Consider the following 24,617-nt stretch of genomic DNA (forward strand, 5'->3'; position numbering starts at 1 on the left):
GTACAAAAACAAATTGAAAATGACTCGGCGGAATTAATCAAAATTAGCCAACACACAATTAAAGTAAATTTCAATTGCTTTAATAGAACAATATAACACTGATACTTATCTTAACGGATCACTTAATTCAGATAATTTTACCACAAAGTTTTAAATATTGTTACGAATTTTCTGCTTACTAGTTTTATTTACTAGGTTCGTACCTCTGGATTGACAAATAAAACCAAAAACCGTTTAATTCAACAAAATCTCTTTATTTCGAAATTTGTCTACTCTATAGCAGTTTACTCTTAGCACTGGATGATTACGTTGCCATGGCTTATATAGCCACACGCTCCTCGCTGATGCCGAAGTGTCCTTGGACAACACTGTTCTAGAATATTGCGTCTACACCGCCATAAATTTTGTTAAAAGTGATCCCTAAATACTCGAAAATATATATATTTATTGCAAATCTCCTGCACGTACAACAACGGAACATGGTGATAGAGCAATCATCAGAAATAGCAAGGCAAGATCCTTTTAAATCTTTTCGAGGGAATATGGCTGAAATAAATGAGAAATTTGGGTTTGGCGCATCCAGAAGACTTGTACGAAGGCGTTTTAATGATGCATCGCTGTCGATGACATTAAATTTTGGAAAACAATACATTGGTACGATGAAACAAAGGTGAGTCTTATTGGATCTGATAGATTTTTTTGGATGACAATGATCGAAAGCACGCAGCTAAAAATGTGAAGCATAGACGCACTACAGAAAGCATTGAGGTCCTGAGTGACCAGCGCAAAGTTCCGATGCAAAGTTAATTGAAAAATTATGGAGCTATAATAAGGACTGTCCCGTAAAAAATTGACCCTTCGTTTTTCATTAATAACAAGAAAACCAAAGAATTCTTTCAAAGTCTTGTTTTATTTTTTATTAATGAGTACTATAGAGATTACAAATTATAAATGACATTTAACAAGTATTTATTTTCTGTAAAAATTTCTTACTTTTTTCTTAAGGCCCTTCATTATGTTTTGTACAGTGTTTTCATCGATAGTACCGTACGACCTTCGCCACTTATTTCTAAAATCTTGTACATTTTTTGCAGTACCTTTACTCTTCCGGAGATTCGATTTCATTAGAGCCCAATATCTCTCAATAGGTCGAAGCTCTGGGCAATTAAGTGGATTCGCTTTTCTTGGAACAATATTGACATTGTTGCTTTCATACCACTCCATGGTAGCTGTAGAATAGTGAGAGGTTGCTAAATCAGGCCAGAACATTACAGTACTCTCATGTTCGCGTATAAATGGCAAAAGACGTTTTTGAAGGCACTCGCTAATATAAATTTTTGAATTGATTGTGCCCTGTGTTACAAAAAAACTGCTTCTCAAACCGCAAGTACATATCGCTTGCCAAACCATATACTGCTTGGGAAATTTGGTAATTTTCTTATCCTTAAATTTTCTCTGTACTTGCCCCTTCTTCATACAGGTATAATATACATGCCCCGGTAACTGTTTGAAATCTGCCTTAACGTAGGTTTCGTCGTCCATCACGCAACAGTCAAATTTTGTTAGGTATCCTTCATACAAATTTCGAGCTCGTTTTTGAGGAACCAATTGCTTTTCATCGGAACGATCTGGCACTCTTTGAACTCTATTTGTCTTTAGCTAACCCTTTGTACAGTACTTTTAGAGGTACCTGCTTTAACAGCAACATCTCGTACTGAAGTGTTGGGATTCTGCTTAAAAACTTCCTTCACTCTTTTTGCCAAATTTCTTTCTGCACCTGTTTTTCTACCCGAACCTTTTTTTCGTATAGTAGGTACACCCTTTTTGTAATGCGAAACAACCCTTTTGACAGTACTTTCCGATGCTCCAGTTTTTTTTAGCTATAACTGAATATTTTAATTCTGGATTTTCCAGGTAAGTGGACAAAACCAATTCGCGCACTTTTTCTTGATTGCTAGACATCTTAATAGTTTGAAGTCTTGACACCAAATGTTATACATTTTGTTAATCGTCAGATTATATAGAAAAAAAACAAGTCCCAATTGAGACTAATGCCATAAACAGGTACGTCACAATCTTAAGGAATAAAAGGGTAAATTTTTTACGGGACAGTCCTTAAGATGCAAATTGCTCAGAAAAAATTTTAAAAAATCTGAAGAACTTTGGACCGGGATCGATGAGGCATGATGATATGCAAACAAACCCAGAAGTTAGTTGAGAGTTTGCCCCGATATTGCTAAGCAATTTCGAAAAATTGTGGAAAACTAGAATAAAATTCCTTCAAATTAAATTTCTTAATTTCCGCTATTCTATGTTCAGACCAAAAATTCATTGCATGCTTAAAGTGTGCTATTCTCCTTCGTTCATGACTGTATGTTTAATATAATTGGGCGTAATAGCGATTTTAACTGTATAGTAAAAAAATCACAAAAATGCTTGTTTTTGCACGAAATTATCTTAGAGCGGGTCAATTTACAAGAAGCCAAACAAACGGAAAAAAATTTATAATAAACAAAAACGACCTGCTTTCAAAAGCATATCATAAATTTGTATTACAAATTATATTATTTACGATATTATTTTACAACTTATATTTGTTCAATAATTGCAAACAAACGATTTATCGATACCGTATCAAAGTAGTATAACCGATTTCTTTAAAGCTACCAATTTGTACGGAAAACTAATTTTAATACCAAAATTAGCACAAGATTTTTGCCGCCATTTCAAAATCTATTCACAGATGACGAAGTTAAAAACTATTCTGACCGTATTTGAAATTTTCTAATTATGGCTACTAAGCTTTCATTATTTTTGAAATATTGTTCAATAATGATGACACGTTGTTCTAACGTGTAACGCTCCATTCATTAAGCCTATTTATTTTATTTTATTTTTTTTTTTGTTGTCAAAATTTAACCCTTTGCACTCGAGAGGTGACTCTCACTCACCATGAGGTATATTCATATATTTTATTTAAAACTACTAAGAACAGAGAACGGCAGCTTAATCACTTACGATATTTCAAGACATTAGTCAAGCAATTAACTGGAGATTTCCAGATTTCCCTCGACTTCAAAAACCGCCGAATCCGATAACATCCGCATAAATGGAAAACTGCATAGCATTCTAACAGCCCGGTAGAAGACACCAAACAACTTATTATTGTGACACTTGTCCCATCAAGCCGGGCATGCATCTCGGCAGTTGTTATCTCAAATACTATACAATGCAAAAACGAAGGGTAACGTTTGAAAAATTATCATCTTAAATATGTAAAGATACATTTCATATTAAAATATAAAAGTTTCATGTGTTACTTTATGTGTGTAATCATTTTAAGTTAAAGGTAAAAAATTCACCAAATACGCTACGAAACACTTCGATTTTCTGGCCCGCCGCGCGAAAAAGGTCCCGAGTGCAATGAGTTGATACATAAATGTGTGAGAATTTAATGTTGAAAGAAAGCTTATTTTGAGGAGCAAATGAGAAAACGTATAGATAGAACTCTAACCATAATCAAAATAATAGACTCGACAATTCGTTAAGCCTTTCAAAGCAACAGATTTCATAATTGTGAACCTCGATCTGGTCGTCCAAAAAACTGATACAACACACAAGAAAAAATACAATATTAACAAGACATTGACGAACATTTTACACTCTTGCAACTTGCGAGGATCACAGACGGTTAAATACCTTCAGGTGTTGACAATATTCAAATATGTAGCGAAAGGATTAAACTTCATTGTTTGAAGAAATCATGAATGTATTACAAGCCAATATTATACTAAATCATCCTCAATCGATTTTCTCTATTTTAACCAATACCACATACTATTAACATGACACATCTACATATAATTACGCTAACAAAAAAGTTTGAAGTTTGTGTTTCCTTTTTGAGTACCGTTGGAAAGGAGAAGACGTTATTTTTTCAAATGTATGTCAACGGGAACACAAGTAAGCATGTGTTGGTAAAAATTTAGCGACTATAAAAACTACAAGCTCGGTGGTTATTGGTATATTTTATTTCTCCTTTGTATGTCAAACTTAACACAGTCGTATAGACCCCGAAATGCGTGAGTATGAAGAGCTTGATAACTTGGCCGATAGGGGTAATGCTCAAAAATTCTACGAAAAAATGCGGCGGCTAACAGAAGGTTTCAAGACCGGAGCATACTCTTGTAGAACCCCCAAAGGTGATCTAGTCACCGATGCCCAGAGCATACTTAAATTATGGAGGGAACACTTCTCCAGCCTGCTGAATGGCAGTGACCGAACAACGCCAGGAGAAGGCGAACCCGATTCCCCAATCGATGACGATGGAGCAGATGTTCCATTGCCCGACCATGAAAAAGTTGAAGAACAACAAAGCCGCGAGGACCGTTGGATTGCCGGTCGAGCTATTCAAACACGGCGGCGAAGAACTGATAAAGAGCATGTATCAGCTTCTTTGTAAAATATGGTCGGACGAAAACAAGCCCAACGATTGGAATTTAAGTGTGCTCTGCCCGATCCACAAAAAGGGAGACCCCACAATCTGCGCCAACAAGGAAGCAAAGGAAATGGGTCTGGCAGTGAACGAGGGCAAGACGAAATATCTCCTGTTATCAAACAAACAGTGTCGCACTCGCCACTTGACTCTCACGTCACTGTTGGCAGTCATAACTTTGAAATCGTAGATAATTTCGTCTATCTTGGAACCAGTGTAAACACCACCAACAATGTCAGCCTACTACTTAGGACTGAGTAGGCAATTGGGAAGTAAAGTCCTCTCTCGACGAACAAAAACCAAACTCTCTAAGTCACTCATAATTCCCGTCCTGCTGTATGGTGCAGAGGCTTGGATGATGACAACAACTGATGAGTTGCGAGTTTTCGAGAGAAAAGTTCTGCGAAAGATTTATGGTCCTTTACGCGTTGGCCACGGCGAATATCGCATTCGATGGAACGATGAGCTGTATGAGATATATGACGACACTGACATAGTTCAACGAATTAAAAGACAGCGGCTACGCTGGCTAGCTCATGTTATCCGAATGGACGAAAACACTCCAGCTCTGAAAGTATTCGACGCAGTACCCGCCGGGGGAAGCAGAGGAAGAGGAAGACCTCCACTCCGTTGGAAGGATCAGGTGGAGAAGGACCTAGTCTCGCTTGGAATATTTAATTGGTGCCACGTAGCGAAAGGAAGAAACGACTGGCGCTCTGTTGTTAACTCGGCTATAATCGCGTGTCTACGCCAATAAAGAAGAAGAAGAAGAGACATACAAATCGAATGTATATAAGTAATATTAATCGTAATGAATCATCTCATTTTAGGTCTGAAAACTATCGTAACTAGCGTGTATTTAAATCGAAGTTTAAACAAATTGCCCGGAAATTGTAAAAAAATCGCAAAATATTTAATTATTCATCAATATTTATTTTGTCGCCTTCAAAGTAATCCCCATCAGATGTAATACTCGAAGCACTTTTTGGTTTGACCATCAGCTTCTTTAGCGAATTTTCTTTTATCTTTAATTTAAGTTTGTGGAACAAGAAAAATCACACGGCCTCAATCTGGCGAATAAACAGGTTGATCGATGGCGCTTATAACGGATGAGACGTAACTAAATATGCAGAATTATAGAAATGTGATGTAGTAGGGGTTTGCGTATTTGGTATAAAAATGTAGATAAAAACGTTAACTTCATAGCATAAAGAATTAAAAAAGATCTTCATATTGATTCTGATCAGTTAGTTTGAATAGCAGCTATGCGCTATAGTGGACCGAAAACTTAAAAAAATGTTCATTATTAGTAGTTAATTCCTCCAATCCTGCACGTTTGCTGTGACGCTTTTTTTCTTGCGCTTTGTACAAGGTTTCCTCCACATCAAATTGCGCCCGTTTATACCGAATACAAAAAACTTACTTTCATCATAGAATAACACTATTTTCTAAAACAATATTGGCTTATTTAAGGTTGGTACGCAGCTCTCAAGTAATTGCTCAAGAACAAAAATACATTATTTCTGAAGTAATTTTGACAGCTGGTTACGCATCGTGAATGATCCACATTAGAAGAGCAAGAGAGAATAAACAAAGTAAACAAACTTTGTGCGTATGTATGTATGTATGTATGTGTATGGTAACACAAATATTTTCATTGAGATTTAAGGAATGTTGTTGACGATTGGTTGGTTTTATACAACATTTCAAAATGGAACATACTTTATAATAATGATTTCAACTAATTTAGGATGAATTTGACGATTACTTCGAATTTCCTGCAAGAAACAATTGTTGATTTGATGTTTCTTCGCAAAACCAGGTTTGCCATATTCACATTTTATTGAAACAAAGTATTAAAAATTAGTACTAGCTTTCTTAAGAGCTGCGTACTAGCGCAAGTAACTCTATCGCAGGAACGTTTCTGGACCGTTTCTTAAGCGTTTTTTTATATGAAGTTTTTACGTTTCTTGAGAGCTGCGTACTAAGCTTTAAATGTAAGGGTCATTTTGTATGATATTGATATTGAATAGTTAGGCAATTTTGGCATCACACGTTTAGCTTTAAAATTGTTCGTAAACAATAAATTCCTCACTTTTTATCGGTTCAAATTGTTTTTGAGTACATAATTTAGTTTTTTTGTACTCATTTCAAATTTGTTTATATTTTCTATTTTCTAAATAACAAATAACCATTTCATTTATATAATTCTCTACTTTGATAATTCAAAACGTTTTTACACAAACGGCAATACAGAATAGTTTCATTAAAATCCAAAAAGTCAATTTAAAATACAACAAGTATACATTATCCTTTGCATGATATATTGCGCCTAATATAATTTTATCGTTAATTTTTTATGTACTAGGTAACAACATTGTTAATTTATTGTACAAGTATAATTGGAAACATAATCCGAATCTTCTAAATGGCCATCTACTTTAGAGATAAGATTAAAATGTATTCCCAAGCACCAAAACGCAACTAATGGCAATAATCCGAAAGAGAGAGCGAACAAAGCCTAAGTGTATGGAATTTGTGATGTAAAAACGTTTAAATCAATTGGGTTTTGTTGTTCTTTTATATTGAATCAGATTATTTTCTTTTTTTTTGTGTTTAGTGTTCCTGAAGTGTTAATAAATAGAAAAATTATCGAACGGCTCGGAGAGGTCCTTCCCGATTCTGACGGAGCTTTTGGTGTTGCTCAACGTCAGCTTACACAGCCGTATTAGTTTTGCGGGGATACCAAATTCAGACATCGCGGCATAAAGGCAGCTCCTTTTAGTGCTGTCGAAAGCAGCTTTGAAATCGACGAAGAGTGTCAATTCCCACGACAGCCGGTTCTACGCACCGGAATTGACTCGGATTTTATCCGACCAAGGGCTGTCCTTTCGGCGATCTAACCCCGTTTGGATCGGTAAGCATTAATCTATGTTTGTCGTCATTAGAGCAACGCCTTGCAGCAGGGTTGCTCCGTATCCTCCTGACTCGTGCTGGCATTGAGTCCAACCCGGGCCCGGAGGAATTTTTCTGCTGCGTCTGCGCTAAAAGGCTCCATCCAAACTCCACCTCGGTCAGGTGCAATACATGCAATGGATGGAGCCATCTTAAGACCTGCTCAGGCCTTAAGACCCACAGGGAGTGGACCACGCGTTACGTGGCCCCGTGCTGTCTGCGCAATACTGCGATACAAGCCTCCACGGCTGTGCAACCTGCACACTGTTCGCGCGCCGCGCCGCCACTCAATCAGAGTGGCCAACAAAGGACCTCTACGGTCAGGAGCTCAAACAGGCAACACAGCTCCCACTCTGACTTGTCCCCCCCCCAACCTTCATCCCGCTCCAATCCTCGTGCGAGAACCAATCAGCAACTCTTGGTTCCTCGCACAGTCTGCTCCGTGTGTCAGGCTGTCATACGTCGGAACGTCGCATCAGTTAAGTGCAATTCCTGCACTGGCTGGTGCCACTTCCCGACGTGTTCCGGCCTGCGCACCACACGTGAGTGGAGTGTCACCTACGTTGCCCCATGCTGCAGGAGTCTGCCCCCGCAACTCACAACAGTGGCGTCGCCAACCAACACCCCAGTGCGACAACCGCCCCCGCGGGTTCTGCAGCTGCAACAAATACCACCAACACGTCACTCCCTCACCCCCAGGATCACCCACGGACACCCGCGACAAACCCGACTCCTTCAATTTAACTGCAACGGACTCCAGAGCAAGATCGAGGAGATAGTTGTGTTTGGATAGTTATGAATCGGGAACGTGTATCGATAGCTGCGGTCCAAGAAACCAAGCTAAACAGCCGCTCAGATCTTCTGAGTTGTGCAGGTTTCAACGTTTTACGTAAAGATCGCGAGCGAGCCTAGCCTTCATATTGCACAACACCGTGCAGTATCGTTTAATCGAAGAAGACATCGACCCCAGGGATACTACCCTAGAATGTCAGGGCATAGCTATCCGGTCAGGCGATGTCGAGCTCGAAATATTTAATATATACATCCCCCCAGTTACATGTTGCCCTACAGGATATCACCCGAATATAGGTGCGCTACTTCGTGGTGAAAACCGTATGGTACTAGGCGACTTTAACGCGCACCACGATCTTTGGCATTCCTGCCTGTCAAATGATCGTAGGGGGATGGAGCTGGCGGAACAGATTGACGATTCGACATTCTGCACAATGAATGACGAAGCCCCCACCAGAGTTATGGGCACCTGTAATAGCTCGCCGGATATTACCATTGCTAGCGGTGGCCTGATAAACAGCATAACCTGGCGACCTATGCTAACTCTTGCATCAGACCATCTGCCCATAATTATCTCGATCGAGAAGCCTCCCGATTTCGTTTCTGTGGACCGTACCTTCATTAACTTCAAAAAAGCTAATTGGGTCGGCTTCACAGAATTCACTGAGAGCACCTTCAACGCTCTACCCATTCCTACGGACGTATGCGTTGGCGAACGTCAATTCCGCAAGGTGATCGCAGCAGCTACTGCTCGCTTCATCCCGGCTGGAAGAATAGCGGAAATCCGCCCCAATTTCCCAGCCGAAGCAGCTGTCTTAGCTAGTGAGCGCGACACCTTACGCCATGCCGATCCCGGGGATCCCCGAATAAGGGATCTCAATTTGGAGATTCGGCGAGTGGTAAATCAACATAAGCGGACGAAATGGATAGAGCACCTGAAGTCCTGCAACCTCTCCACCGGTGTGAGTAAGCTTTGGGCTACTGTCAAAGCTTTGTCTAATCCGAAGAGACACGACGACCGAGTTGAAGTTCAATTCAATGGTCATGCCTCTTCGGACCCGAAGAAGTGCGCGAGCTATTTTAGCCGGCAGTTTACACTGCACCCTTCGGTAGACAAAGCTAAGAGATGTGTTAACCGGCGGCTGCGCAAAATGCCAAACAACTGCGCGCCACTTACTTTCACCGGTGAGGAGGTTCAGAGTGTCATCACAAAAGCTAAATCATCCAAATCCATTGGCCCTGATGGAATCAACATGCTAATGCTAAAGCATCTAGGCTCGGCGGGAGTAGGTTATCTCACCAGTGTCCTCAACCTGTCACTAACCACCCTTCAAATACCCGATGTGTGGAAAATCGGAAGGGTGGTGCCACTACTGAAACCTGGGAAACCCGCCAACAAAGGGGAATCTTATCGCCCGATAACTCTCCTCTCCCCAGTAGTGAAGACACTTGAGGCCCTGCTACTCCCGACTTTCACTCACCATCTGAGCCTAGCCAGCCACCAGCATGGATTCCGAAAAGTGCACAGCACCACCACAGCACTTAGCGTCATAAACACCCAGATAGTTCGTGGCCTCAACCAGAAGCCACCCTGTGAGAGAACGATCCTCGTAGCGTTGGACTTGTCAAAAGCCTTTGACACAGTCAACCACACAACGCTATTGCAGGACATAGAAAAAACAACGCTTCCTCCAGGGTTAAAGAGGTGGACCATGAACTACCTGAGTGGTCGCCAGTCATCCGTACTATTTCGAGGCGAAACATCTAAACTGAGAAGAATTAAACAGGGGGTTCCGCAGGGTGGTGTCCTCTCCCCACTACTGTTTAACTTCTATATCTCGAAACTCCCACAACCACCAGAGGGGGTCTCCATAACCTCGTACGCTGATGACTGCACGATATTGACGTCGGGCAATGGAATCGATGGCATGTGTTCGAAAGTGAACAGCTACCTCTCCGACCTTTCTCGTTTCCTCACTGCACGGAATCTCCAACTTTCCCCCACCAAATCCACAGCGACTATATTCACAAACTGGACGAAGGAGTATAGACTTGAGCTTGATATTGCAGTCGATGGCGTCAAAATTCCGACTGTCAATAACCCTAAAATTTTAGGCGTAACCTTTGATAGTCTATGCTCCTTCACTCCCCATACGACCGCGATTATCGCCAAAGTACAGAGCCGCAACAAGATCCTCAAGTCGCTAGCCGGCAGCACATGGGGAAAAGACAAAGAAACGTTGTTGGCAACTTACAAGGCAATCGGCCGGCCGGTCCTCAACTACGCAGCACCGATATGGTCGCCTGGATGCAGTGGCACGCAGATGAGGAAACTACAGACCTGCCAGAACACAGCACTCCGGACTACGACGGGATGTCTCTTGATGTCTCCCATCGAACACCTCCATAGTGAGACACGCATGCTTCCTGTAAAGGAGCATAATGAACTTCTCTCCAGGCAGTTCCTGCTGGGATGTTTCCGTAGGAATCACCCTTGCAGCCAGCTGCTTGGAGCGGAGCCGCCTCCTAGGAGCATCAAGAGGTCATTCCTCGACTACGTCGACGACGTCGTACAGTACGCCGACCGAACTTCGGACGCTACAGACTTCAGACAGGTACTGACCGCCATTCACAGTGGAGCCATTAACACCTTCACCGACTCCCTTCCCGTGAATGGCGTTCTTGGAGTCAAAGCACCACCTATTGCAGATGAAGAGCTCCAGTTGCCGCGAGAAACGCGAGTGACCCTAGCGCAACTTCGTTCTGGGTATGGTAGCAGGTTAAACTCCTACTTATCCAGAATCGACCCCGACATATCCAATATATGTCCTGCATGCAACGAGTCTCCGCATGACACTGACCACCTCTTTGCATGCCCCACAAACCCAACTCATCTAACACCTTCCTCCCTTTGGTCCGACCCCGTCGAAACAGCGCGTTTCCTGGGCCTACCGTTAGATGACCTCGACGACAACACAGATGACCCTTACCACCCTAACGGGGATTAGCATATCCGTTAAAACAACAACAACAACGAAGAGTGGTGTGTGTCAATTCTCCTTTCACAGGTCTTTTCCAAGATTTGGCGCATGGTGAATATCTGGTCGGTTATTGATTTGCCAGGTCTAAAGCCACATTGATAAGGTCCAATTAGTTTGTTGACGGTGGGCTTTAATCTCTCACATAATACGCTCGATATAACCATATATGCGATATTGAGGAGGGTTATCCCAAGGTAGTTGGCGCAGAGTGTCTCCTTTTTTGTTGATTTGGCAGAGAACACTTAAATTCCAATCATTGGGCAAGCTTTTGTCCGACCTTATACTCCATATCGGCCGGCAATCCATCGGCCACCGCTGCTTTGTTGTTCTTTAGATGGGTAATTGCAATTCGAATCGGGTTCAGCTTCTCCTGGCGTTATGCTTTCACTGCCATTCAGAAGGGCAAGTGTGCTCTGGGCATCGGTTACCACATTCCCTCTGGGGGTTCTACAGTCATGTAATCATGTGTAGAAGTCTGGAGTGATGTGTAGAAGTTCACGCAAGTGAGGAAAGTTCTTTGATCACCATTCACTTGGGAGTGGCCAGAAACGATTCTTTTACATATGGCTCAAGCAGTTCACGACTTCCGGTCTTTGTTCTCTGGGTAGCCAAAGAACATCCGTTCGACGGCAAACTAAAGTGAGGAGGCGAAACCCCTACACAGGGTTGTGCGCTGGGTTTGGGAACCGCCACGTAAAAAACGCCCCCAATGAACAGTAAAAAAAACATTTTCTTTTATTGTTAATTTATGTCACTTCATTTTCAATTGATATTGCTGCCAAGCCTGTCTGTCTTTCTTGACATATTGTAGAGGGCAGGTAGGTTTAATAAGTTTCAATTAGAGAAACTGCGCTATCCACTAGCTAGGAACATATGAAGTGTTTTGCAATACCCGTAGTGTTTTAAATAAATTTAGAATGATATCAATTAATTCGTTTGAACAAAAGTACAGAAGTGTAATTCTCTGCAATAGCTTGTACTTCGTAACATACTCGTAATTTTAAAAATTAGTTTTGCATCGCGAATTGGCTTATTGAATTGGTTGATGTATGAAATAACATCACATAATCTTCGAAATGTGTTTATATTTTATGAAATATTAAAACAACCAGAAATGTTAGTAAAAAAGTTGTTATAAGCAAATTTGCTTTGAGTGCATACCTTTTATCCTTCTTCAATAAATATGCTTGTGTAAACACACAATGCAATCAACATTTTTAATTGGCAAATTTGCTTAGAGTGCACAATTTTTTTGTTTTCTTCAACTACTATGCTTGTGTAAACACACATTATGTATATACATACATACATACATATGTATATAGTATTTTTGGGAAAACTTTAGAATACCGTCCCAGGATTTATATATATAGTTATAACCGCAGAAAGATTTTATTTTTCGAGATATTTGTGTTTAAAGTTGAAAATTACATGTTTTGCACTTTTATATCCACTAAAAGATCACTAATTAGTTTGTACACATTTATTTTATATAATTAAGTGAAAAAATAATTTTAATTCAACATTTAACTTATTCTTCAATTCTGTTTAATTAAGAATCTTTTGTAAATTAAATGAAAAAAAATAAAGTAAACAGATTATACCCCAAATACGAGAATCAACAACCAATAAAAATAAAATATAAAGAAATTATTCCAATTTAATAAAACAAACGTGTGTTATGGCTTGTATATAAACTTTATTGCCTCTAGTAATTTTTTGAATGGATCCTCATGTTGGCCACATTTTTTCGCCAAACATATTCGAGAATCAAATGCGCGAAATTTTCGGGATTATTGTAACTATCCTTAGCAAAAAATCGTTTAGTTACTCGCCACTGGGATTCAATGCGCTGCGTAGGCGCACCATCTCCCCACACAAATGGATTGTCCCGATCACTGTGGTTTACTTTTCGATGCTCATACCTGTGATTCGCCAAAGAATCATACGCCTTCCAGCAATCTGTGTTAATAAGTGTACGTGGCGTAACATGTCTCTTAATCAAGGGTATGAGCACCTTCGCAGACCTGACATTTTCTGGACATATCTCCAACCGCAGGTCGTCGCTGCCATCTTCCACCATCCCCAACACCCAGTGACCAACCACCCTCCTGCCTGAAACTTAAAAAACTTGGGGTAAAGGTATTTTGGCGTTTTCCAACCAAGTGTCCTCCGATCGGGATATCGCCGAACGCGTACGGCAAGATCCTTTGCGGCACCTAAACGTACCAATGCTACTTCCCATGACAGAGACCACCATCTGCAGTCCTTCTCCACGACTGTTCGTATTAGTTCAGTTATCTCCCTCTTTCCTAAATAGTGTGAATTGTTGATGATTTCCCCATCCGATACATTGGGTTGTCAAAAAAGTCTTGCGGTATTTTCGCTTGTTGGCGCTGAAAACCCGTAGTTCTAGTTTTATTCGTCGCATCGGGTCATGCTATACCTTTTGGGAAAGCTCACGCGCTAACACGTGTTTGATTGATTGTCGTTTCTTTTAAGTCGTTCGTGAGTTATAGCGTTGCAAACATGGAGCAAAATAAAGAGAAAATACGGCATATTTTACAGTACTACTACGATAAAGGCAAAAATGCATCTCAAGCCGCCAATAAAATTTGTGCAGTTTATGGTCCCGATACAGTTTCCATTTCCACTGCACAACGATGGTTTCAACGTTTTCGTTCTAGTGTAGAGGTGGTTGAAGATGCGCCACGCTCCGGAAGGCCTGTCGTCGAAAATTGCGATAAAATCGCTGAATTGGTCGAAAGAGACCGGCATAGTAGCAGCCGTAGCATAGGTCAAGAGCTGGGCATGAGTCATCAAAAATTCATTTCAATTTCAATAAAAAAAAAAATTCAATAAAAATACCGCAAGACTTTTTTTGAAAACCCAATACGTATATAAGCATTAAGCTATGTTTGCGTAACTCAGAAATAACAATATTGTTGATTGCAGTAGACTTTAGGAACTTTTTCGGTTTAGTTCCCAAATCCCTTGCATTTTGATAACACAATATTAAGCTATGGCTTTTTTGACCTTTCAACATCTCTGGTATTTGCAATTGGGTAAGAATTTTCTAAATTTCCGGCTACACATAACCTCAATTATTCATACATACAACCGCAACTCACAATATTTAACGTCACAGTTTTCCAGTATTTTAATAAGAATTAAGGACGGTGAAAAAATAAAAATTATAAAAGAAACCTCCATTTAGTTGGTACTCATGGTTTTGAAGAATACTTATCAAACTGAAACTTATTATGTGAACATTCTGTTGTGATTCAATTTCAGAATTTATGTATATCTCCACTGCTTACGGTGCATATAAAGAAATATCAGGTTAATTAATTTTAATTCTATTGAGTCGGAGAGGACGTATAGCCATCCTGGATTGCTAAGATCAGATAGGAAAACAGCACTAAAGGCTAAAAACGTTAACAGATTATTATTTTTAAACAAAAACCAGTGGATTATTAAGGAGTAAAATACTCTAGCGAAACGTATTCTCTGTGTGGTTAGCAGACATCTATCTAGCAGTGTTAGATAAGCGAGCGAGTTATATGCTGCAAAACGTATTCGAACTGTATCTAATATATAGTGGCAGATTATTTTTAAGCGTTTTTACACTCCCACAAAATGTTGCAACAGAATTTAATAGTTTTTTTTTACATAACGGTTGTTTGTAACACCTAAATCTTAAAGAAATATATATAAATGAAGGTATACTACTATCAGCAAAAATTAGTAAGACTTGTTCATAATTTTAAAATTCTTAATTTATTCTTCAAAATCTATGTCGCCCCCGTCTCAAAGTAATCCCCTTTGATACCAATACACTTGTGTCAACTTTTTTTTCAATCCTCTAAATCAGGCGAATACGGTGGTTGCAATTGAAAATTTGGCGAAAATCACGAATAATCAATGCAGTATGCTATGGTGCATTATGGTGGTGCAAAAACCAAGAATTTTCGGCCCTTAATTTAGTCTTAATTTTTTACCTGTTTTAACGTGTGTTTTTTCGGTTTCGGCTCACCTTTACCACCATATCCGCCCGATTGATAGTCGGTTAGCGGGTTGTAAGCATAGACTCATCCTCAATAATGATACATTTCATGACATCCTGGTAGTCGGAAAGCATTGTTTCACAGACGTGAACGCGAAGCAGTTTTTCGAAAAAAAAAATAGTGATATTGGAACTAATCGTGCTTTTACTTTTCTTAGGGCCAAATGATTTTTCAAAATGTTTTTCACTGATCCTACCGATATTTCAACGATGCTAGTAAGATCTCTGACTGTTAATCGCCGATTTTCAAGCACAAATTCTCAATATTTTACTGACGTGTTGATCATCAGTTTATATTAATCGCCGTCCTGGTCGAGGTTTATCGTCAACTCGTGATCGACCCTCTTGAGAAATTTGTACCAATCAAAAATACTTGCTCGTGGCAAACATTTATCACCAAAGACCTTTTCCAAATTCGGAACGTTTCTGCACCACATATTTAAATCCACACTCAAAATTTAATGTAACTTCTTTGTTGAATAATTTCACTTGACAATCGTATATTAAACACTAAAGATTATTTTGATGTGAAATTTAACACAGATAGTCATATTAATTTAGAAAAAATATATTTCGACGAATGAGTTTTTGTGCGAAATTAAATTAAAAAGTCTTACTATTTTTTGTCCAACGCCCAACGAAATAGGAAGTCTGTCCATGCAAGCGAAAACTTGTTTCCTGTTCTCTAAAGAAGTTGATATTGCAGGGTAGTGAAATTGCAACACTTCCACGGCCTCGAAAGGTAAAAATTGATTGCGGTATTCTGGCAGATCTAGATTCTATTCTGTTGCGTCTTTCTACAAACAGGCAGCCATATTTGTGACCGACCCAGGTGCTCCTGGATACTGATTTGGTTATCTCGTGGTGACTCTGTAGAGTGGTAATAATCGCGATCATATGCCGAGTGAAAGAGTACATACTATAAAACGTAACTTAATTGATTTTTAATTGTCGGGATTTTGACGATATATCACGTTGTAGAATTGTGTCACTCTTCCAATTTTCAACATGTCGGGTATGTTAGGAATGGTACTTCTAGTCCCCCTTTAGCGTCGAATTAGATTTCAATCTAGGGGCCGTTTAGAGGTCCCAGTATTTCAGGCTAAGAGGTTCCCTAGACAAAGAATATATTAGCGAGAAACTTATATTTTTCGAGATATTTGCGTTTAAAGTGATACGCGTAAGTTATGATTACATCCCGTTGTTGGACCGACTATGCTGCCTATGCATCGGTTATTTGAAAGTGGCCAGCGAGAGGTTGAGGACGTTGGTGAGGATCTTACTCCCGTCGAGCCTAGGTGCTTTAGCATCAGCATATTTATTCCGTCAGTGCCAGAGGATTTGGAAGTTTTAGCCTTGTTGATGACACTCTAAACCTTGTCATCGGTGAAAGTGATGCGCAGTCATTTGGCTTTTTGCGCAGCCGGTGTACACGTTACCAGACTTCTGGAGCCCTTTCCTTATTAGGCAATCACAGAAATCGCGCTCATTAGCTAAAACAGCTAATAGAATAGGCTCGTTGTTCCGCGATTCTTCTAACCCGGTAGTAGCTGCGGAATTGACGCTCGTCAACGATTACATCTCTGAAAAATGGGTAGTGTGGTGAAGATGATTTCAGTAAATTCCGTGAAGCCGAACCAGTTAATTTTATTAAAGATTAAAAAATTACGGTTGTCCACAGGAATACAGTCGGGAGATTTCTTGATCGAGATAATTTTGGGCAGATTGTCTGATGCGGGAGTTAGTATAGGTCGTAAGTTTATGTTATTTATCAGACCACCACTAGCAATGGTAATTCGGACGAGCTTTTACAAGTGCCCATAATTCTGGCTTCGTCATTCACTTTGCAGGATGTTAAATCGTCTCTCTGTTCCGCCAGCTTCATCCCCCACAATCATTTAATATGCAGGAATGACAAAGATCGTAATGCGCGTTAAAGTCGCCAAAGCGAACCAATGTTCAGGTGATGTCCTGTAGGGCAACATGTATGTAACTGGGGGAATGTATACAAGTATATTACATTGACATCGCCTGCCCGGGTAGCTATACTTTGACAATAGCTTCCCTGCGGTAGATGTCGCCATCGATAAGACGATATTGCACGGTATTATGTAGTATGAAGGTTAGGCCTCCACCATTATCTCGATTGCGGTCCTTACGTAGGACGTTACGTAGGACGTTGAAACCTGCACAACTCAGAAGATCTGAGCGGCTGTTTAACTTGGTTTACTTAACCGCAGCTATCGTTACCCGTAACTGGCTCATAAATGCAATCATCTCCTCGATCTTACTCTGGAGTCCTTTGCAGTTTGTACCGGGGGATCCAAAGAGCGAGGGAGTTCGTGTAGGTATTGTTTCGCGACACCACTGTTGTGTTGCGGCAGACTCCTGCAGCATGGGGAAACGTACACTCACGTGTGGTGGTTAGGCCGAAACTCGTCGAGAAATGAGGAACCAAAAGTTGCTGTGTGGTTCTCGCAAGAGGATTGGAACGGGATGAAGGTTGGGGGGACTGAAAAGAATATGGAAGTCATGCTGCCTGTTTGAGCTCCAATAAACCGTTGTTGAGTACTGGAAGGCACGTACTTGGTACAGTGAAACGCTTACGGTATGGCTCTTGAGGTATCCGATCGAACATCTAAAAAGTGAACTCCTCTTCAAGCAGTTTCTGCTGAGGTGTTTTGGGGAAACCATCCCTGCAGTCGCCCGCATGAAGCGGACATAAGACAATACGCCGACCAGACTTCGGACGCAATTAACTTCAAGCGTACTGGGAGACAAACCACCAAAATTGCAGACGGCCAGCTCGAGTTGCGAGAGAATCGAGTGACCCTTGCGCAGCTTCGATACTGTAGCAGGTTAAGCTTCTACTTATACAGAATCGACACGGATATACCAAACATATGTCCAGCATGCAACCTGACCCGGCATCACTCTAACCACTTCTTCTCTTATCTTATCCGTCTGAGAACCCTGTGAGATTTCTATGCGAAAAACTAATAATGTGTTGTTTATTTCATGCCATTGGGGTATTATTTGTTTTCTTTTTCTTTTGAAAAATATGGACATAAGGTAACTCTGATTATTGGTAAGAATGCAACCCTTTTGTTATTGTGTGAACAAAGAGAATTGAAAAACAGTTAAATATTGAATAAAAGTTATTTTGCACTATTTAATATTAAATGATAGGAACGAATTAGTGAAGTGTTAGATATATAGATATTATTAGTGAAGTATTGCACCGTGACCTAGGGTTTATTGTGCCCACTGAGGTGACGTAATCCCTGTCAATATATAGGGAATCCAGGGCCTTAAGCCTTCTTCCGGGTTAGGTTTAGTTTAGTATCTCATTTTCACTGCTTATTCCTCTTAAATGCGTGCACGGATTTTTTAAATTTATATAGCACGGATAGCCAATGAATTAAACTTTGGTTTAAATGTAAATTTATTGTTAAATGTTAATTTGTTTTTTAGATATAAGTAAGCAAAAAACGCACATTTTCACATTTGCTCAAACAATGGCTCTCTTCTTTTGACGTTTTTGTTGCACTGCTTGCAAACAATTTAACCAATTTAACACACACACATTCTTTGAAATATATATAATTGAATTAATGATAAATTATGGATTTTAAGTTGCAATTTTATGTACAATTTAATAAATAAAACATACATATATTGTTCCTTGAAATGTAAGCAAAATTACTGAATATAAACTGTCAAACGACAAAGAAAATAAGCACAAAAGGAAGATAGTAATAACCCAACGAATCAAAATGGTAGGTCTTATATACTGCGGCGCTTGTTTCAATGTAATATATTATACTGAAAATATAATGAAAATTTGGAATAAAAAATCGCGCGATTGTACAAAGATAAAAAAATAACGATTGTCGGTCCAACACCGGGGTGTTCATAGTTCTTTTGTGCCGAACTACTCTCTGCACTGGAGGCCTTCGGCTGCGCTTAAAAAAACATAACCCTGGTCAGTGCAACACCGGGGTGTTTATACTTCTTTTGTGTTGTACTACTTTCTGCACCGGTGGCCTTCGGACGCGTTAAAAAAAAATAACCCTGATCGGTTCAACACCGGGGTGTCCATAGTTCTCATCGATCGAACACCTACATTAATCAAAAGGAGAGAAATACTGAAAAACTTTGCATTCTATAATAAGTTTTTTCTATTTATTATGGTATACTGTCCGATAAATAACCGACCTAACCATGATGCACGCGACTTTTTCAAATTTTTTTTTTATTTTTCTACATAGTCTCCTTGTAACTCCACACACTTCTTGATGAACTTTAGCGATGTTATCGTTAGTGGTTACAGTTTTTGGACGTTCATCATCTTCCAAGCTCCTGCGACCACGTTTAAATTCAGCTGCCGAAAATTTTACGGTGGTAAACGATGGTGCAGAGTCACCATACACAGAGTCCAACTCATCTTTGATTTGTGAAGGCCTATTGCCTTTCAAAAATAAAAATTTAATTACAGTTCGATATTCAATTTTTTCCATTTTGGGGAAATCAGCGAAATAGACTCACAAAAACGACTGTCAACAGATAATTGCGCAAGATAAATTTCTGAAATTTTGGCGAGTAGCTATTATAATATGCACAATTTGAAGTAGAAACTTTTTTTTCAGATGTGCCGCTAGCTTCACGTTGAGGTCGGTTATTTATCGGACAGCCCTCGTATAATCCATATAAATATATGAATCAATATTTAATTTTTTTTTTATTTTTCTTTAAAAATACACAATTAGTATAAATGTTTGATATATTCGAATGTGTACAATGTAATTAAATAGGTATATATTAATTAAAAAATGTGTGAAACACATATACCCTTACACTATCCATCCGTACCATCAAATCGGGGCGCCAAAATAATCGTAATATTGCCCTCAATAATACCGGGGCATTAGTGCGTGTTACATGTGAATCCCGGGCCAGCGCGATATTTTTTTCCCTAGTATAGGTTGACAGCTGCAACCAACTGTCATCGGCTCGTCTCATACTAAGCTCAGTTTCTATATAGCACTCGAGCTGTGAACACGTGTTATAACCTCTCTGCGACAACAAAAAGAAATTCGACACTCCGAAAGTTTTTTTTCAACTCTGTGTACAGTTGATTTTTTTCACATTTTCCAATAAATTCATCCAGGTAAATATGTTTATAATATTAGTTGAGCTTTTAGCCTTCGACACACAAAAGAAATTGTGCACGAATTTACATTGTGTTCATTATCCACCGCCATTTTGCAAATATGAGCGTTTGGGGAATGTCGGGCGTTTTTTACATTTGACATGCTAACTTCATATATTTGACGTGTATAAGTGATTTTTCGTGCAGAATTTCAACAACAATAGTTTTTCAACATTTCCTGATAGTTTCGTGCTCCGAAAAATTTTTTTAGTCATTATGCCGCGGTACTATCCCAAACAAGAGAAAATTGTTGATTTCGACAACATTTTGAAGGCGATCAAGTCGGTGAAAATACATCACAACAGCGTTCGACAATCTGCGACGGCACACAAAATTCCGAGGACCAACCTGATGCGTTATATTGCAGCATTTGATGGTGCGAGCATCGACGTTACTACTGCCAATGCCGATGTAATGAAGAATTTGCTGGCTGAAAGCACGACGATGGGCACAAAAACAGTGAGTTCTGCTGGTTTCTTTCTTTTTCTTTCATCGAATAATAAATAATTTTTTTTTTATTTCAGATCTTCAACATCGAACAAGAGAAGGCGCTGATAAGCTACATTCTCCAGGCCAGCGACATCAACTATGGAATTAGTTTGATGGAGCTTCGTAAGCTCGCGTATGAATTTGCTCGGAAAGTTGGCGCGTCGTATCCGGATCCATGGAACGACAATCAACAGGCGAGTAAGGATTAGCAGTTGGCGTTCATGAAACGCCACAAAAATTTGTCACTGCGAACACCAGAGCAAGTAAGCCAGAGCCGTGCGAAGCGATTCAACAAAGAGAATGTCGATGCATTCTTTGCCAACCTTTCATCCGTTCTCGGTAAGACGCCGTTTGAACCTCACCGAATATGGAACATGGATGAAACCGGGTGCCCGACCGTGCCAACCAGACCTGTCAAAACCATTGCGCGCAAAGGACAAAAGCAGGTCGGCTCATCAACATCTGCCGAAAAAGGCACCAATGTGTCTTTGGCTTTGGTCGTCAGCGCTAGTGGCCAGTCTATACCGCCATTCTTCCTCTTTCCCCGAGTCAACATGAAAGAGATTTTTATGACTCATGCGAGTCATGGCGCTGTTGGTGTTGCGAACGGTTCTGGTTACATAAACTCTGACGTATTCCCTCTATTCATGCGTCATTTCATCAAGCACACCGGTGCTAATGCCGATTCGCCAACCATGTTGCTGCTGGACAACCACGGTTCGCATTTATCGATCGAGGCGATAGATTTGGCGTTGGATCATGGCATCACGTTGCTGTCTTTTCCGCCGAAATGCACGCACAAAATGCAGCCGCTAGATGTTGCGGTATTTGCACCATTTAAAGGCATGATGACCGTGAAGCATGATGCATGGAAAAAGTCCAACATTGGTGTCACTTTCGATCTGCATCATGTGCCGCTCCTTGTCGATCAGTGCCTCGATGTTATGTTAACGCCGAAAACCATCAAATCCGGCTTCCGAACAACTGGCATCTACCCGTTCAACCCGCAAATTTTCACTGAAGTTGACTTTGTCGCTTCGGAACTGAGCGGCGAAAATTTGTTCGGAGTTCTTGCCTCTGGTGATGCCATTGTGACTGCTGCGAATGAGGAGGTGTCAACGTCGGAGGCATCGACAAGTGCCCCAGCTTCAACAAGTGGTGCTGCATCATCGTCGTTGTCTCTTGTTTCGGCTCCACAGCTCCGTGATGCATTGAAATCGGTTGGCCCGCTGAAATTGGGCACACCTGCGCCGAAATCAAAACGTGGCCGCAAGACAATGGAGTCAACGATTTTGACATCGCCTGAGGTTGTCGCAGATCTGCGTGACAAGGCCGAAAAAAAGCGGCAAAAATTGACGAAGGCAGCCGGTGAACCAGCAGCCAAGAAGCAAAAAGGCCGTGGCAAATCGAAGACGCCACGGAAGAGAAGCCCGTCTCCGACCGAAACCGACATCGAAGAGGACTTCGATTTTTGCACGATTTGCAAGAAAAAGATGCCGAAGCACGAGAATCGTCAAAACACGGCCCATTGCATCGTTTGTGATCGAGGGGTTCACTTGAAATGTGCTTGACCGAACCCGAACACTTACACCTGGATCCACTGCGAGTCGGAATAATTTTTTTCCCCAATTCCTATTTTTCTTATTATTTATGAATCTCTCTTTCATTTCCATTGATAAATAAACGTTTTTCATCGGTAACAATCATGTTTTAATCGATTTACAGACTGGCCCGACATTCCCCACCTTTTTTCAAAATCGCAAAATCAGTTTTTTTGCGCCAATGGCTATAACTTTTAAATTTTTGTAGAATTTTATCAAACCAATGCACTATGGTTCCTAGGACCACATTTTCTGGCCAAAATCGATTTTTAAAAGTTCCGATTTTTCGTCTGTTTTTTTTACCATCACTAAGCTGATACTTCGCATGAGTTAATTGCATATTTTGTTTTCTCTTTAATCGGTTTACCGTTATGTGGTCAGCAGTTAAATTGTTACTTTGCCTATTTGCTTATACAAGTGGTGAAATGTGGCTGAAACTCAAAACTGAATATTTTATAAACAAATTAAAATTAACTAAAAGAAAAAATGGAAACTAACAATAAAGGTAATTATATTTTGTTTCTCGAATATTAATACATTCAACTGTTGTTAAGTTTGAAAAAAATTTATTTAAATATTAATTTTGGCTTAAGTAATATTTTTCAACTTTACGTAGACCTTAAAAAAATTGGTAGCAGTTGGTAGTCTTGGTACTTTGTGATTGTATAAATAACTCAATTTGGAGTTTGTGTGCAAAAAATTATTTTGCTCTTTTTTGCGATTTTTGAATAATTCACATTTTTCTTAGACCACTACTCCGTGCGATTTGCTGTTTTATTTGAAGTATGGAAGGAGGACGCAAACACGTGCCTTAGACAGACAGCAGTTTTTGATTTTTTGTTAGAAAACGTTATTGCAATTGACGTTTCCGATGAATACACTGTCTATTTAAAGGAAAAAAATAGAATTATATGTAAATATATTAATGACAGATGGGGAAAAAGTCATCGGCGTGTAGATGTATTTTTGAAACAAAATGCAAACTGGCTTTTAACAAAAACCGAAATTGCTTTATTAAGCTCTGCGGATGGTGACGCTGATACATTTTCTGCAAACGACGTTGATGAAAATGATGAGAACGACGAAGGTAATTTGGGCCTTAACTGTGGATACGAAGAGCTATTAAACAATTTAGAATTAGAAAATGATTCAATTTAATATTTATGTACTACTATTTTATGTATTTATGTTACTACGCTGGTGTTAGCTTCTTATACGTTAACTAAAAAATATTTTATTATTTACTACTAACGGTAATAAGTTTAAACATACATACAAATATTATAAAAATATCACCCAATAAAAATCAGAAAATATTTAAATTTCAAACCTATGTATTTTGTAAAATTTTCCACAGTTTTAGAGAATATTTTTCGTATAACGAAAATTGTTTTTGTAGTTGAAAGTTTCCAAGAGAATATACGATAATTATTACAAATCAACGAAAATTTAAAAAAATTTATACGTTATACGAAAAAAGTTTTAAAAAATATTGTTAAAATCATTGCGCAGTCTGAGCCGACGAAAACGTGTACTTCATTACACCAAAATTCATTGGGCTGCGTACTCGCAATTTGTTTTAAAGCTCTAAATACAAGGTTCAAAATTTTGGGAAAACTCATCGAATTTTTTGAAATTGTGTGCAGAATGTTTAACGTTGATTTGCGCTATTTGTGTTGAATTATATTTTAATAAAAAACTTAAAAAAAATTCGAAAGGAAAGTATTCTTGCTATGGCAAAATATTCCCCACGGGATCATTTGTTTGAGTCACTGTATATTAGATAGATGCGCGTGGCGGCTTTTTGAACACTCCCATTCTTTCTAAAAACCCTATTTACTATACATATGCAAAATTTCAAAACTATATTACAGTTATTTGAATTTTGGCCAGAAAATGTGGTCCTAGGAACCATAGTGCAATGTTATCAAAAGGAAGGTTACGACTCGCACTACAAATCCATGCT

General features: G+C 39.6%; 3 protein-coding genes across 11 annotated transcripts in view; 2 read left to right on the forward strand and 1 right to left on the reverse strand.

The window, feature by feature from the left end:
• The window catches only part of LOC105231136 (ubiquitin-conjugating enzyme E2 G1), a 539,049-nt gene that overhangs the window by 364,129 nt on the left and 150,303 nt on the right, over nucleotides 1–24,617 (forward strand). The window lies entirely within an intron of this gene.
• Nucleotides 1–24,617, reverse strand: part of LOC105225614 (calcium/calmodulin-dependent protein kinase kinase 2) — a 215,268-nt gene that overhangs the window by 181,916 nt on the left and 8,735 nt on the right. For 4 of the 7 annotated variants that reach the window (XM_049450018.1, XM_049450013.1, XM_049450014.1 and 1 more), the window contains exon 2: nucleotides 3,019–3,222. The exons of the other annotated variants lie outside the window; for them this stretch is intronic. In XM_049450018.1, coding sequence (XP_049305975.1) covers nucleotides 3,019–3,222 — 204 coding nt within the window. The remainder of the gene's footprint in view (nucleotides 1–3,018; nucleotides 3,223–24,617) is intronic. 7 annotated transcript variants of the gene reach the window in all.
• On the forward strand, nucleotides 20,620–21,280 carry LOC125776759 (uncharacterized). The gene is made up of 2 exons (XM_049450313.1): nucleotides 20,620–21,020; nucleotides 21,086–21,280. Exons 1-2 carry the CDS (start codon nucleotides 20,778–20,780, stop codon nucleotides 21,257–21,259), a joined length of 417 nt encoding a protein of 138 aa, XP_049306270.1. The 5' UTR covers nucleotides 20,620–20,777; the 3' UTR covers nucleotides 21,260–21,280.

This window comes from Bactrocera dorsalis, chromosome 2 (genome assembly GCF_023373825.1).
Source record: "Bactrocera dorsalis isolate Fly_Bdor chromosome 2, ASM2337382v1, whole genome shotgun sequence".
Classification (NCBI taxonomy): Eukaryota; Metazoa; Arthropoda; class Insecta; order Diptera; family Tephritidae; genus Bactrocera; species Bactrocera dorsalis.